The following is a 15,943-nucleotide window of genomic DNA, read 5'->3' on the forward strand; positions in this document are numbered from 1 at the left end:
TTAAAGAGAGATTGGAACTTTATTGAGACTTTCTCCCTGATGAAATCAGAATGGAAAGACACTGGAAAGGTTCCGCTTTGGAGAGAAACAGCAACTGTTCAGGCACAAATACTTACAGACACTCCTCTTGAGGGATCTCTGGATCCCGAATTTCCCCCAGTTCCCAACCCACCCACCCACCCCAAAGAGTCAGAATTCTGCTTGAAATCCACCTCCCCAGCGTGGGGCACAAAACAGCACTTCAAGGCCCAGCGGACTGACTGCAAGCCCACGGGCAGTCGGAGGAAAGAAAGTCCAGGGGTGAGCGGAGGACAGAAGGAGGAAGAAGGGGAGAATGCACGGAGAAAAGGAAAGGGGAGAAGACCACACTGAAGATGTCACCCCTCTGAAGACAGACTCTTGTGTGAATGTATCAGCCTCATCCCACTCGCTTCCCCAAAGCCATAGTGATATGAGCAGCTTGACGATGCCTGTACAGTTCTGCACTTTTTATGTCCCTCCTGCACTGGGGGAAACAGACGTGCCAGGAGTCACTGTGGGCAGTAGGGGCATTCAGGAGCAAGAGAGGGTGAATGATGGAGAGACAAGGCGAGGGCTGGGTTTTAACAAGAAGAAACGCAGCTCGCCCCTTGGATGCCCCCAGCAGACCCCTTTTTCTCCTCTGGTTGGCTTTGTCCTTAGAAACAATGTCCTGGAGGCTCTGGGGCCTCTGGTTTTCTTATGGGGGTTCCAGGCCCTCCACCAAGCCAAAAGCAGCAGCCCTTGTTGCAGCCATGCACCAGAGCACTAATAATCCCGAGAAACAGAAATTCCAAAATCACAGTCCTCCACGTGGACCTCATCTGCTTCCAGTTGCTTCCACTGGCTCATCCTCAGAGTGCCTCTCCCTCTGCCTTCATCTTCACTTTCCTCCTGGTCCAGGATGACTTCCTGGTGCTGATGGTCCTGACCGGTGCCTCATGGTGAAGTCGCTCCCAAGAGAGGCTGGCTCACTAGGCAGAAGAACCCCTCTGGGCAGCCCTGGGCCAGGTCTCTAGGATATATACAGACTGTCCACCTCCCCACTTTTCATCACAAGGCTTCTTCCCTCCAGGCTCCCCCACCCCTACCCCTCCTCCGTCCCCCATCCCCCATCCCCGCTGCCCTCCGAGGTGGCACACCAGCCAGGCAGGACTCTCACAGCCAGTCCTTTCTCTATGCCCTCTGGCACGCTATCTCCCTGATCTCTCTTGGACATTGTAATGCACACATATTTGCACTCATCCGTCCTTGAAGGTCCCGGCTTTCCTGCGGTGCATTTGGTGGGTGTCGGCATCAAGTTCAGGAGCAAAGCTGAACGTTAAGCCTTCGTTGCCACCAACACTTAGTGGCTGGTGCTGGTTCTGACTCCTGGGAGGTTACTCGGAGTTCTGAGTGTTGGCGCGTCAGGGAATGGAGAAGAAGGGAAAGGAAAAGCTGTGGTGATGAAAACCAGGAAGGAACAACTCTTCTGCCAAGCGTCTCCATGGAGAAGTTGTGGAAACAGCCTCCTCTTAAATTTGGGGGAGGTGGGCTGCCCAGAGATGTCCCTGATGAAAAGGAGCAAGGTTCCATTGTCCCTTCTGAAACCCAACACCTTTGGGATCTGAGTTTTGCAAGACATGCAATAGACAAAGACACACTGCAAACCAATTAACCCTCTGAGCCCTTCCGGTGCTTTCACTGAAGTCACTTCCAAGAAGTAAATTACCTGAATACACGGAACGCTCATCTCTTGGGGCTGAGAAAGGGACCAAGCTTCCCAGCTGGCTTAGACGACTATGTCAGAGACATGGCATGGGGGAGGCAGATCCTTCTCCTTGTCTGGGAACTCTTGTTCTCTCTTGGTGTTCTGGGATTCTATACCATTCCCCCGCCCTTGAGGGAACAGGGAAGAGGGCCTGAGGGGGAGGCTCAAAACCCAGGTTGATTCAGACCCAAGAGATTTTCCCCTGTTGAAGTCAACTCAAGCTTAGGAGGCAGCTCAGGGCCGCAGGACACAGAAGACGGTGGGTGGAAGGAAGCCACAACGGGCCTGAGCAGTCCTACAGAACTCAAGCCTTCTCTATTCTCCCAGCTTATAGGGAAAAAAGGAATTTCAGCTGCTTTTAGCTTATTTGATTCATTAATTCAGTATACACTAGAATTTAGCTGCTCTCTGTCCCTCTGAGACAGAACCCAGGGAAAGCAGGTGTGGCCTGACTTGCCTCAATCAGGCCCCTGAATTGAAGCAACAGGACAAATGCACTATAATTCACAGTTTCCACTCTCCTCCCTCAACCCACCCCTTCCCCCACCACTGGCCTCAATTGGCTCCCAGATCTCCAATGCGTAAGGATTTCCGCCAGCATGGCTCAAAGGGTTAATAAACCAGGACTTCTCAGACAGTTAGGACACAAGCTCATTCACCAACAGAAACCCGAGGATGGCAACACAGCAACCTAGGGCTTCCTATAGCGATTCTTCGGGGTTTCGCCACACCCTGTTTTGTCACAGTTGAGAGCACCTGGGTTCTTCCCCAGCCCGAGGCTCCCCAGGAGGCCGGGGAGCTCCTGGGTGATGGCCCGCTCAATCTTCTCCAGAAAGCAACCTCCCATGTAGGAGCACTGCTGCGACAGCAGCTTGAAACTGGAAATGGGGTTGATGCCAAAGAAGTCCTTATAGGCCTCGCGGTTGGGAAGGTCAAATTTGCTGACATTGGTCTTTGCCAGGATGGTCTTGAAGATGTAGAATTTATCAGGATCTTCCACAATGTCCTTGAAGACAAGTTCTCCATCACTGAAGAAGGTCATTTTGTCCTTATAAGTCTGCAGATAGCGATCAACCAAGAGGGCATGAATGCGGACCCGGATGGCATGCTGGCGGATGAAGGCAATCTTGTTCTCCAGTCTGTTCTCGATCACCTGGTTCAGGTCTTCCAGGAGGGAGATCTCTTCCTTGAGGAACAGGTCCCGGTGTGTGTCAGGCTTGTAGTCGTACGGCCAGAAGGAGCTGACGTAAACCCTTGGGGGCTCTGTGACATTGATGAGCGGGGCCAAGCTCCAGAAGAGGGCCCCATAGACGCGCATGAGCATCTGCGTGGCCAGGCTGTCGGCCTTGTTCAGGATGATCCTTATCTGGGACTCCCGCCCCTTCAGCTGGCGGAAGAGCATCTCCAGCTCCAGACCCACATCCAGCTTGGTGGGGTCAAAGACGACAAAGATGAGGTCAGCTCTGTCGATGAACCACTGGCACACGTCATTGAAGGGGTAACCTTGAGGAGAGGGAACCAGAAGTCAAGCTGAGCAGGCCTTACCCCGGGTTCTTCCAGAACCAAACCATTCCGTGGGGTGAGGGAAGTAACAACAGTAGGGATTTCCTGGGTTTCTGAAGACTTTTAAAGAATTTTAATTGCGTACCTCCTGCCGCTTGTCAACCTTTGACCAAGAACAACCTGATCCTTGCTTTAATGCTTCTAAGCTTTAGCGATTTAGCTATAAAGTGTCAAAAAGGACAATGACACCCAAGTTGATACAAAGATTACTATGTTGCTATAAATATAGGAAAGCACCTAACTAAAACTGCCAGTCATGTAGTAGATGCTCAATATGTTTTAATTCCTTTAACTTATTTCCAAAATAAGGAGACTAGGAATACCTGTTTTGAAAATCTTCTACAATGACCAACCAGTGATGCATAAGATTCATCCGATGCATAACAGGAATGCAATAAAGGTTAAGTTACTATTATAATTATTAGTGATAACGTTATTACTAGTAATAAAACAAAGTCTGGTTATAAGCAAAATGAGAGTTATAACCACAAACAGAGATCCACCATCTGCTCATATATTCCTACAAATGCAGTTATGACTCATCTCTGCAGATGGCCTTGCACCACGGCAATGCCCACTGGCCTGTGTCATAACCTAGTGCCTGCCAGCCCCGAAGTGGCACTCTCCTGCCACCTGAAGGCAAGTGGGGTTTTGGGAAGTCTGACACAGGCTTATGCTGAAGCAGGAGCCTGGTGAAGCAGAAGGTCAGGTTCAACCCAGACCCAAGTGAGCCAGAGGTCAAGTACACCTGGACTGGGACCCAACTGGTCCAGGTCTTTGATCTCAGGGGCAGCCTGGGCCTCCCAAAGACAGCTCAGCCCCAGCGTGGACCTCAAGGTGCTACTTACAGGGAAGACCAGCCCTCCCTCCCCTTAGGAAAATACTGATTGCCTCCCAACCAGATCCGTCCCCGGAGAGGTGAAAGGATAAGGTACTCCACACCTAAGTGGCATCACAGTGACAACAAGAAGGGACTGGGAGCAAAGAACCTGGTCTTGGACAATGCTGGCCACATTACCTCTCCCCTCCCTGCCTACCACTCATTGTCGAAAACAATTTTCGAAGACAAAGCTCACGCTGTTCAGAAATGAGTGCTGAATTACCTCTTTCTTGCTGCTTGCGGTTCTCAATGATGCCTGGTGTATCCACAAAAGTGACCCGCTCCAGAAGTTTGTGGGGAACCTCGATGCCAATCAGCTTCTCCAGGAAATTCTGGCCAAACTTCTCGAGGGGTGAGAAGGACCGGGCGCTGTCAGCAGCCATGACAATGCCCTCGATGGTTTTCAGCTTGGGCCCGTGCGTGAGGACCGTGAACTCTGAGGTGGTGGGCTCAGCACCTGCACACACGGCACCAGGTTAGTAGGACCGCGGTCACCCCTGGGGAGGAGAGCTACCACAAAGTCAGGGGGTGAGCAAGGTGTTCAGGGACGGTGTGCCACAGGAATCGGATATTGCATTCGCTAAGCTCCTGGCTTCTTTTTTAAAAAATCGTGGTAAGATACACATATCAAAATTCACCATTTTCACCATTTTTAAGTGTGCAGGTAAGTGGCCATAAGGACATTCACAGTGATGTGCAACCATCACCACTATCCATCTCCCGAACAGAAACTCTATACCCATTAAACAGTAACTCCCGTGCCCCCTTCCTCCAGCCCCTGGGAATCTCTACTCTACTTTGTGTCTCTACGAATTTGATGACTCTAGGTATCTCATAAGTGGAATCACACAGTATTTGTCCTTTCGTGTCTGGCTTATTTCACTTAGCATAGTGTCTTCGAGGTTCATCCACGTTGTGGCATGTCTCAGAAATTCATTCCTTTTTAAGGCTGAATAATATTCCACTGTATGAATAGACCATGTTTTGTTTATGCATTCATCCATCAATGGATATTTAGGTTGTTTCCACCTCTTGAGCATTGTGAATAATGCTACTATGAAGATGGGGGTAGCTGCTGGTTTCTTGTATGTAATTTTCATTGTTATATTGAAGACATATATGAATGCTTTAATTTTTACAGTGTTCTTATATATGACATTGAAATACCAACAATCACACAAGAAAATCACACTGTTACCTGTGTAGAGCTGGTAGCGAGTGTTTTCCAACCCAAGGAGGTAGTTTATCATGGTGGATTTGCCAACGCTCCACGGTCCCAGGAACAGCACCATTGGCTTGGAAGTAATTTCCCCATCTGCGGGCGGCGGGAATTAGAAATGGAAGTGAACTAACAAAGTTCCTCACTGTGAGAGTGACACAGTTCTCCGTGCTGTGTCCCAGTCCATCTGATTGAACTGTGGGATTCTAGATTGGACCAGAGAGCGTGTAGCAATCAGTGGCACATCTCCTTCTATGCAAGTGCGATCACCCAGTTAAAAGACACCAGAAGACATCGTTTGGGCCTTGCACAGATCCTTGGCGCACTGACACCGGAAGGAGGGACTAAGTAAAGTCAACAAATACTGACTCAGAGCTCACCCTGGGTGAGGCCTCCTGATTTAGATCTGGAGGAGAACTGCTCATAAAAAGGGGAGGAGAGAGCTGCCACGTGGAGAGAGGTTAAAACTCTGCAATTGGGACTGGTAACAGAAGAAAGGATATGAAAGAAGCTTATGCAACCTTGGACGACCTTGACTCGGGCCCTGCCTGTCCCGAGTGTCGCCCTCCTTAGCTGTGCCCCCCACATCCCGCTTTAGGCTCAGCCCAAGCCTGGGCTCTGGGGCCAGTCTCAAATATTAGTCTCCAAAGCCCATGACAAATTTGCCAGGTCCCAAGACCAAGCATGGACTCCGCATCTCTTGGGTTCTTGTCCCTGTGTCCAATGTTGGGGAGAACACCCTGCCTGGGCCACTCCAGTTGATGTCCCTAAGAAGAAAAAGCAGACTTCTCCAGTGCTTTCAAAACCAGAGGGCAGGGACTGGGGGGAGAAAGGCTTTTGGCATGGAATGCATCATTCTCGTTGCGTACTTGCAGGCTGCAGCTCTTCAGCCCTTCCCTGAACCACAGCAGAGGGTCACCTCTCCATCATTTAGCACCTACAGCTCTCCAGACCTCTTCACCTCCCTGAGCCTGGAGAGAGGCCTCAAAACAGTAGGCATTTCTTTTTTCATTTGTCCATTTTTCCCAGTTTAATTTATTTAATATCTTCATTCAAAAATCAGAAGTATAAGAAGATATACAGTGAAAAGTCTCCCTTCCCTGTCCCCAGTCTGCCTCGGCCATCACACTCCCTCTGTATTCTTTCAGATATTTTAATGCATACATAAGCAGTATGAAGAGATCATCTTCCCCTCTCGTCACACACAGAGGAGCAGGGTCTCCTCCTTGTCTGCACCTTGCTTCTTGATGCATTGGTTTTCTTTCTCTAAGGTGAAACTAATCCTAGAAGACCCAGATGGCATCTTGTAAGCAGCCGCACATAAATATTGCCTGAAATTGATACCATGGCCCTGCCCCATTCCTCCCTGCCTGTAAATACACACAAGAGCCGCTTGCATCTCCAGGTGTCAACTCCTGGCTCAGGGACAGGAAGGGATAGCCAGGCTGAGGGAGGGGAAGGAGTCCCCAGTTATAGCCACAGAGATCCTACCAAAACTCTTCTGTCCAGGCCCAGGTGACACCAAGGAGAGCTGGACCTTCCATCTCGCCTGTGAGAGAAACCACAAACAGGGCTTTTCGAGGGGGCTGCTGTTTCTGCTCTCCGCAGCAGGGGGCGTGACTGGCATGTGCAGGAGGTGGCAGGTGAGACACCATGGGTGGAGGTCATGGGGAGAGGCTGCCCTGAGGCACAGCGGAGCGCCCAGCACTTGCAAGAGTCAAGGGGAGAGGAGCCAAACCCAGAAAGCGAAGTCAGGAACCAGAAGCCCTCCCTGCAGAGCGCCGTTCCCTGGGCAGCCCACAGCCTTCCGGGCCAAGCCGCTGGGTCTAGGGGCTGCGAAAGAAGGAAGGCCAGTGTGGAGGACAGAAAGCACTGGCGCCTGCACCCTCACACCAAGGCCTGCACATCCTCTGTGGAGCCAAGGAGGATAGATTGCTCTTTGGCTTGCAAGAAACAGGAGAGGTAGTTGTGAAACTGGGCAGAGGTCTTCTCTCAGAAGAGGAGAAAGTTAGGGCTCCTAGCACCAGCCAGGATCCTGGGGAGCCCACCATTTCTCTGGACATCAGGGCCCTCTTCTGTAAAGCAGGAATAACATATACCTGCTAGTCCCCCATCCACTTTATAGCCATCAAGAGCATCACAAGGGATAATGCAGAAATAGCCAATCAACACAGAAAGAGATGTGCAATACCACTCACCATTCAAACAACAATTAGACGCCATTGTTAAATCTTTCAAAAATGAATAACACGAAAATGTGGGGGAACAAGAACTCTCCCACCCTGTTGTGGGTACGAACTAGGGCGACTGAAGGCAATTTAGCAACGACTATGACAATGTTTCATTCCAGCGTTCCACTTTTAGAACTTTATCCTATAAATATGTTTGCATGAAATATGTGATGATTATAGTGGTATTTGTAACACTGAAAAAATAGAAAATGGCAAACAGCCTATTTTCCATCAGTAGGATAGTAGTTATCTAGTGTGGTGCATCCACATGAGGAACAGAAAGAGCAGGGAGCCACATGCATACACACAGAGACACAGACACACAGGGAAACAGACACACACAGATATACAGACACACACAGAGACGCACAGAGACACACACAGAGAAACCGACACACACAGAGATACACACAGTTACACAGACATACAGAGAAACACACATACAGACACACACAATTGTGTGATATCATCCCATCTTTGTAAAACAAACAGAAAAGACACACTTGCATAAGCTCACGTACGCAGAGGAAATGTCTAGAAGGATTCACGAGAAACTGCAACAGTGGGAGTCTCTGGGAGTGGAATTAGAGAAGCTGGAAATCAAGAAAGGGGTTTTTATTTTTCAATTCATACTGTTTTGTACTATTTGAATTTTTGGGGGGGCAACAAGTATACCTTATTTCCATTACTTTGAAAATCAATTTTTAAAAGAATCCAGACCCAAGAAAAGCCAACCAGAAGGAGTGAGGAGGAGGAGGGAAGGAATCCAGGCCAATGAGAGGCCTGCAGACATGATCTCAAGTGACCAGGGAGCCCTTGAGCCCACACGGGATCGAGCAGGCATCACTGCCCTTGGAAGCCAGGGCACTACGGCACCTGAGCGCTTACTCATGAAATGGTCTTTGTGACACCCCGTGCAAATCGTGGGGCACGCTTTCAGGGAAAGCATCGTTCACATGACTGAAGTCTCTGTCCCTCTCCAAGTCCTTAGGAGAGGTCAGCTCCACGTGTCCTCATGCCCACCGTGCAGGGAGCTCGGGAACCCGCAAGGCCACTGGGGAGTGTGGACAGGCTGGAGGTCAGGCTCAACCTCCGGACGCGAGGGGGTACCTGTGATCTCGTGCTGCCGAAGCTCGTTGTACTTGTAAGACTGCTCCAGGGGTTTGATGGACGAGTGGTAGATCTTTCGAAGTCGCTGCAGTACCACTGGGGGCAGAGAAGGGTGAAGGGAGAGGTCAGGGGGGCGCTCCAGGCGGCTGAACCTCTGTGGAGCCGTCTATCTCCCCAGGGAGTCCCTGGTGGGGAGCAGGGCCCATGAATTAGCATTCCTGGAGGGAGCTGGCCCACATCCCAACCCTCAGAAAGCTTTAAACCAGAAGGCATTCCCTCCCCATCCTCCAAAGCCCCTGGACTTTCTTTTTAAATCTAACCCTCTTCTCTCTCTTTGATAGTGTGTCCTGAAGCTCCGCCTCAGCCGGCAGCTACTGAAGGCCTTTCAATGGCAGATGGGAACTGCCACAGAACTGTCCCCTTCTTCCCTCCTTGCCTCTATGGTGCCTGCCTGGGGCTTATAGGGCAAGGAGGCACAGCCACACTGGCCCCTGGCCTGTCACGCACTCCCCACTGCCCCTGGGAGGGTTCAGACATCGCAGGTGTCTTCTCGGGAAGAGTATGGCTCCAGGGAGAAGTGACTCACTGGCGCAGAGAGGGAGGAACGAGGGACAGAGGCCGGGCCTCTCTGGACCCCAGCCCTCCCTCGCGCTGCCAGCCCCTCTCTAGCTGTGTGCACAGCAAACCGCTGCCTCACTCTGAGCTTTTGTTCACTCATCGATTGAGAGGAGACAAGCCCCACTGAAAGCCTTGAGTGGTTACAAGGATGAAATGAAATACCAGACATGAGAGGGCATTATCAACTGTAAAAATCAAAGCAAATTGATGAACTCTTCTTAACAACCCTACCTGGCTGCAGCGCCAAGGCCAGCACCGTCCCGGCAGCAGCACCAGGATTCGCCCTCTACACTTCCGCTGGTCCCTCTGCTGGGATGGCCTTTCCTCCTCCCTGCCAACCCAGAGGCCCGCAGCCTTGGACCCTCCTGGGGGAGCCTCCTCCAGAAAGCCCCCATCTCCAGGGCTCTCCTCCCTGGGGTGCCCGCCAGCCCCAGCGGCCCAGCCCCCAAGGCGCTCCACCCCCAGGCCCAGGCCTCCGGTTACCCGGGTAATCATCAGTCGGCTTCTCCTCATTCAGCATCAGAGTTTTCTCAATGTGGGAGCGGTCTCTCAGTGGGGCTTCTTCACTCACATCCTCCGCCTCTTCTGGAGAGAGAAGCAGAGAGCAGGGTTAGGGCAAAGCCAAGAGCCAGCTGGGCTCCCAGCGCCCCCGGAAGATGGGCAGGGGCAGGCAGTGAGGAGGGGCTGCACAAAGGCTCTCCAAGTTTGACTGAATGGAGTTCTGTCTCTAGGAGGGACTTTGAAAATCCACACTCAACTTCTGTTAAGCTCCACGATCCATTTTACGCCTTCAGCAAACATTGACTGAGCACTGACTGTGTGCCGAGCACCGAGCATCGCGGTGGGAATGCAGTGGTGCCCAAAACAGACAAGCTCCTGCCCTGGTGGAGGTTTCCTACAGTCTAGAGAGGAGAGGGGAGGAATGACCTTAAAAGTAATGTAATGATTACAGCCAGTGATGCAGCCATGGAAGGAAAGATGCCAGAAGCTATGAGGGCCTAAGAAGTGTGCCTGGGGAGTCTTAGCGGGGGGAGTCCGGACACTTCCCGGAGGGGCTGCCTGGGCGCTGAGATCTGCTGTGAGGAGTCATTTAGGGGAGGGTCAGGGCAGGAAACAGGAGTGATTCAGCAGGAAGTAGGAAGGGTGGCTGGGCCGCAGGAGGTGAGGGTTGTGTGCTGGGGGCAGGAGAGTTCGCAGGGGCTGACCTGCATGGTCTTAAAGGCCACGTAAGAGTCTGCCTTTTATCCTCAGGGCACCGGAAGCCAGGAAGGGGTTCTACGCAAACAACCGCCCTGATCAAATGAGCATTTTTATCAGGGCACAAGGGGGCTGTGTGGAGCATGGTCAGGAGGAGCCTCTGCACAGCGTCTGGGGTGCTCAACTGTTGCTTCTGACCAAGCAAGAGATGCCCATGACCGCCTGCAGGCTCCTGGGGAAGCCGTTACTACTGGAGCCCATCGCACCCAGGATTTTAGGTGATTAGAAGCAGGACGGACTTGGGCCTGTGGGGCAGAGGGAGACCAGTTCCACGAGGGGTGGGAAGCAGAGAAGAATCAGGATGTGCAGCCTCCCAGGTGAACGATTCTTTACGGAGATCAGACCCACGCAGCCCGACCCCAGACCCAGAATAGGGAGGACAGGGAAGGGGGAGGAGCTGGCTGACTGCAGGCCCTCCCCCTACAGAGTGTGCAAGCACCTGACAAGCAGCATGGAAACTAAATCCTACAAGGAAACCTGTGGGGAAGCCACACTGAAAGTGAAGACTGCTGCAGTCCCCCCATCCTAAAAGCCAGCCCTTGGTCTGGCCAGCATACTTGGTGAGGCCATGGAGCATCCTGGCCAGGCCTCAGATGTGACAGTCCCCAGTGCTGCCCAATGGCTTTGCCCTGCCCTTCACCTGTCCCCGTCCCCCAGTCCTGAGAGGGCAGCTACTGCTGCTCCAAGTGGACATCTGCAGGATGTCAGTGTCACAGCCAGCCTGAGATTTCTTATCACGATGCTGACCCTAGTCCCTGTTCACCCTGCTTAACATGGTCTAGTCTTCAAGGGGAGACCCCAGGTGTTAGCTCACCAACGTGGTCCCCCAGGGGCCTCCAACCCACCCCCAACCTGTACCTCTCTCCACCAGCCTGCCACGGGACCTCAAATCCTGCCACTATGTCCCTTGTCCTTCAGGTTAAGGCACTGGTCCATGTTAAAGTGCATCGAGGGACTCTAATGGGCAGGCTCCTGTGGGCCTAACTCAGAAGTGACCAGGTCCCTCTGGGCCCTCCATGGGGTATCCTCCCACGGGCTCCCTCAAAACTGGGGATAAGTGGCTAATGAGCAGCCCCAAAGGCACCTCATGGGCCAGGGACACTGGACGGGGCCTCCACCCAGAAAATCAGGCTGGCTCTAACGTCCCACCCTGTCCCTGCTGGTCCCACTACATACAAGATTCTCAGGAAGAGTGTAGCTGCCGGAGGCGGCAGGAGCAAGTTGAGAAGCCCGTACCCTGAGGCCCCTCCTCCGACTCCTCTGCGGCTGTATCCTGGGCCTCGTCCCCCTCGAGCCCTGTATGCAACTCCTCTGGACTCAACTGGGCCCCCTCGTCCTCAAGGCTTGGGGTTCCTGCTGCTTCCTGGGGTTCCCCGGCTTCCTCAGAGTCACCCCCTTCTTCTTCTGAACTAGCCCCATCGCCGCTGTCCTCTTCAGATTCTTCTTCCTCGCTTCCGCTGTGATCGCCATCCTCTTCTTCAGAGGAGGCCACGTCCTGGTCCTCCTGAGACATCTCTGGCGCCTGGCCCTCTGGAGGGCTGTCTTCCTGGGTGCCCTCCACCTCGGAGCTCTGTGCGCTCTCCGTCTCCGTGGCAGGGCTGTGGCCAGGCTCCCCCTGGTCCTCAGGCCCCTCCCTGGCTTCTGTGTCCACATCCACAACTCCATCTGGCCCTTCAGGCTCCTCATCAGGCCCTGGGCTGCCCTCACCTCCTGTCTTGGGGGCATGGGCCTCCTCGACCTCCTCCGTGGTGGGAGAAGCCCCTGCGTCTTCAGGCCCTACGGCTCCCGCTGCTGTTTCCTGCTCAGCATTGTCCCCTAGGATCTCCTCAGCTTCCTCAGGGACCACATCTCCCCTAGCCTGTCCGTCAGCCTCCCCGCTGACTTCCTCTGTGGAGACCCCAAGCCCAGCTCTCTCTTCTGCTGGGCCCTCTCCCGCACTGAGATCTGGCCTCCCCTCTTCCCCGGGGCCCCTCTCCCCTTCTGGAGGCAGGGCACTCTCTCCTGGTGGACGCACTTCTTCCTCCCCAGGCTCCGCAGGGTCCCCGAGGGGAGCCGACTGTGAGGCTGAGGCATTGGAGAGGCTGGCTTCGGGATCAGAGCCCGGGCCGGGGGTGTCAGCGGCGGTCTTCTCCGAGCTCCCAGCCTCCCTGCCATCTGGGGAGTGAAGGAGCAGCTTCTTCTCTCGAGGAGCCGCCTCTGCATAAAGCGCCCTTTCCTTCTCGTCTAGACTTGCTGCGTCTCCAGCAGAGAAATGATTCTCCAACAAATTGCCAACATCTTCTGTGCCACCCGAAGTAGAAGCTTGCAGTTCTAAATGATTAGAACACGATTGGTCAGTTTCACAGGGTTGGCACTTGCTTTGCTCCTCAAAGAGTCTAACTCAAGCTAGCTCCCGTCCTCGGGAGCGAGGTGTGGACCTGGCGTGCAGCGGCTCACCCGACCTCCCTAGTCTTCATGACTGCCGCGTGCGGCAAGCAGAGCTGGTGTTATTCTGCCTCGCTCCCGAGATGTGGAAGTCGCGGCTGGGGCAGTTATAGACCTGCCGTCCATTACCAAGGGAGGGAGTGGATGGCCCACACCCAGGGCCCCACCCCTGACCCTGCTCTCAAGTCTCCCCACGGGGTCCTGATGATTGTGTAGCGATGGAAACATGGGAGAGCCCTTCCAGTCCTTCCTCAACCTTGTGCAGGCACGTGCAGCCTGGCTCACCGGGAGATCTTTCCAAGATAGGACAGATGCATGGATGGCCCACCCCTGTCAGTTCCTAGAGTCATTAACCACGCTTTTTATGCCGCTATCAGCAAAGGAGTGAAAACAGGTGTGTGCGGGCCAGATCATCTCAGGTTACACAGCAAAGTCCTCAGGGGATTACTTGTGGCTCTCTGCCTTACTAAGTCACACATCCAACTCTGTCCCCTTCAGGGCAGGCATTTGCTGGCCTCGCTACCTTAGATTAGAGGGGACGTGGCCTGAGGAGGAGGAGATAGCCAAACCAGGCAGGGCCAGGGCTTCCCGGTGGCCTTAGCCAACCCCTCCCAAGGGGATCCCCTTGTGAAGTTTGATCGCTTTAGCGGGATAGCCGAAGGCACGGGGAGAGCAAAGCAGGCGAGTGAGGTAGGGGCCTGGTCTGTGCCAGAAACCTCTGTCAAGGGATGTGTGTAATTTATATGGAAAACGGGGTCAGCAGAGAGGGTTGCCCCCTCCCGCCCAGGCTAGGACCTCTTTAAGGAGGAGAGGGGATGCTGTAGGCTCACGGGGATGAGGGGACCCAAGGCCCCCTGCCTTGGGGAAGCCAAGACAGCCCCCAGGGGCAGCCTCCAGGGACCAGGAACAAATCTTTTCTCATTAGTCCCCACAGATGCAACCTACTTTCAAATTCAGAAGAATGGGAACTTTGGGTGCCTTTTATCCTAAAGGAGGCCCGTATATATACAGCACTTCCCCAAGCACTTTCACATTCATGACAGCATTCAAACCCCCTTTAGTACCATCAACCAAATTTCAGAGCTAAAGGTCTGGAGAAAGTCTCTGACTTGCCCAAGACACCAGGTGGCTGATGGGTGACTGGAACCCAGAAGTGCCCACTCCTTGTCCAGGCCCTCCATGCCACGATGTGTAGGGTTGCACAGGGGCACCCCTTCCCACGGGTCCCTCCCCGTTCCCTTCATATGCCTTCTCTCCAGGCTCCTGGATTGCAGGAACCAAAGTTTAATTCTCTCTGTGTTTGCAGGGTGCGGACCCCGTCTGACCCACGAAAAGTGGTGGGAAGAGGTCTGTGGTGAGATTTGGGTACAAGACGAATTCCTGGTCCCTTAGTGGGGGAGCTGGAGCTACTCATTGAAAGTTTCTTTCATTGCCACCTGAATACCTGTCCATCCTGATTGCTTTGCCTGCATCTCTATCCCCGTCACCCTCTGGAAAAAAATCTATGGCAGGAACTTGGTTTAACCCAAGGAGACTGACAGTCCTCTGAGCAGCGAGATACAGATACTCTATCTCATATGAGATACATCTGTAGGATTATCCAGGGTGTCAGGCAATGCTTAAGCTCCTTATACATAAAACATTACTTACCTGATCTTATTCTACTTATTTACTCTTACTTGCTTCTGTGAAACAAGTCTCATTCCCATCCCCATTTTACAGATGAGAGGACTGGAATCAGAGACACTGAATGCCTTGCCCAACATCACACAGCTAGCAACTGGCTGACCATTTAACTCCAGAGCTGCAAAAGAGATTGCCTGACCCTAAGACGGGGTTCTACACCCACACTACTCAGTGTGGTCTGGGTGCCCTCAGCATCAGTGTCACCTGGGAGCTTGATAGAGACACAGACTCTCCGGCCCCAGCCCAGACCCACTGAATCAGAATCCACATTTTACATGACTTTTTTTTTTGAGGAGGAGGAGGATTAGCCCTGAGCTAACATCTCCTGCCAATCCTCCTCTTTTTTTGCTGAGGAAGACTGGCCCTGAGCTAACACCCGTGCCCATCTTCCTCTACTTTATATGTGGGACGCCTACCACAGCATGGCTTGACAAGCGGCACCATGTCCACACCCGGGATCCAAACCGGCGGACCCCAGGCTGCCAAAGCGGAACGTGAAAATTTAACCACTGTGCCACCTGGCTGGCCTCAAGAATCCGCATTTTAACAAGATGCCCAGGTGATTCCTTTACACGTTACAGATTGAGAAGTGCTGGTCTACACCACCTGATAAAACTGCCTCTAAACAAGTGGTTCTTGGCATTGGCTGCATATTGGAATCACCTGGTTCTTGGTCCCACTCTTCCCCCCACTCCTCAGAAGTTCTGATGAAATTAGGGTGTATCCCCAGCATCAGGACTTCAACAAAAAAATTCTTGGGTAATTCTAACACACGGCCAAAGCTGCAAACCACTGCTAAACCAAATAATCCTGACCCAGAGGCTTCTGCTCCCAGCCCCTCTCCATTTTTGCGCCCACTGGGGGCTCCCAAGTTGGATGCGTCACCCAGGGATGACATGTGACCTTGGAATAGCAGTGAGCAAGGCTTCTCCTCTGGGGAATCTAGCCCTTTCCAAGGCCCCTGTTGCCCTCTACTATTGATGATGTTGACAATGATGATGATGATGGTGATGGTGATGATGATGATGGTGGTGGTGGTGGTGATGATGGTGATGATGGTGATGGTGATGATGATGATGGTGGTGGTGGTGGTGATGATGGTGATGATGATGATGATGGTGATGATGATGATGGTGGTGGTGGTGGCGATGGTGATGATGGTGATGGTGATGATGGTGATGGTGATG

The 15,943-nt window shown here is 52.9% G+C and overlaps 1 protein-coding gene across 2 annotated transcripts in view; it reads right to left on the reverse strand.

Annotated features, from left to right (window-relative positions):
• Window positions 1–15,943, reverse strand: part of SRL (sarcalumenin) — a 39,958-nt gene continuing 24,015 nt past the window's right edge. The window contains exons 2-7 of one of the 2 annotated variants that reach the window (XM_046668331.1): window positions 11,883–12,956; window positions 9,873–9,974; window positions 8,772–8,867; window positions 5,410–5,526; window positions 4,435–4,668; window positions 1–3,271 (exon numbers count right to left, since the gene is read on the reverse strand). In XM_046668331.1, coding sequence (XP_046524287.1) covers window positions 2,460–3,271; window positions 4,435–4,668; window positions 5,410–5,526; window positions 8,772–8,867; window positions 9,873–9,974; window positions 11,883–12,956 — 2,435 coding nt within the window. In that variant the 3' untranslated portion in view covers window positions 1–2,459. The remainder of the gene's footprint in view (window positions 3,272–4,434; window positions 4,669–5,409; window positions 5,527–8,771; window positions 8,868–9,872; window positions 9,975–11,882; window positions 12,957–15,943) is intronic. The other variant, XM_046668332.1, reaches the window with a different exon arrangement.

This window comes from Equus quagga, chromosome 7 (assembly GCF_021613505.1).
Source record: "Equus quagga isolate Etosha38 chromosome 7, UCLA_HA_Equagga_1.0, whole genome shotgun sequence".
In the NCBI taxonomy this organism is placed as follows: domain Eukaryota; kingdom Metazoa; phylum Chordata; class Mammalia; order Perissodactyla; family Equidae; genus Equus; species Equus quagga.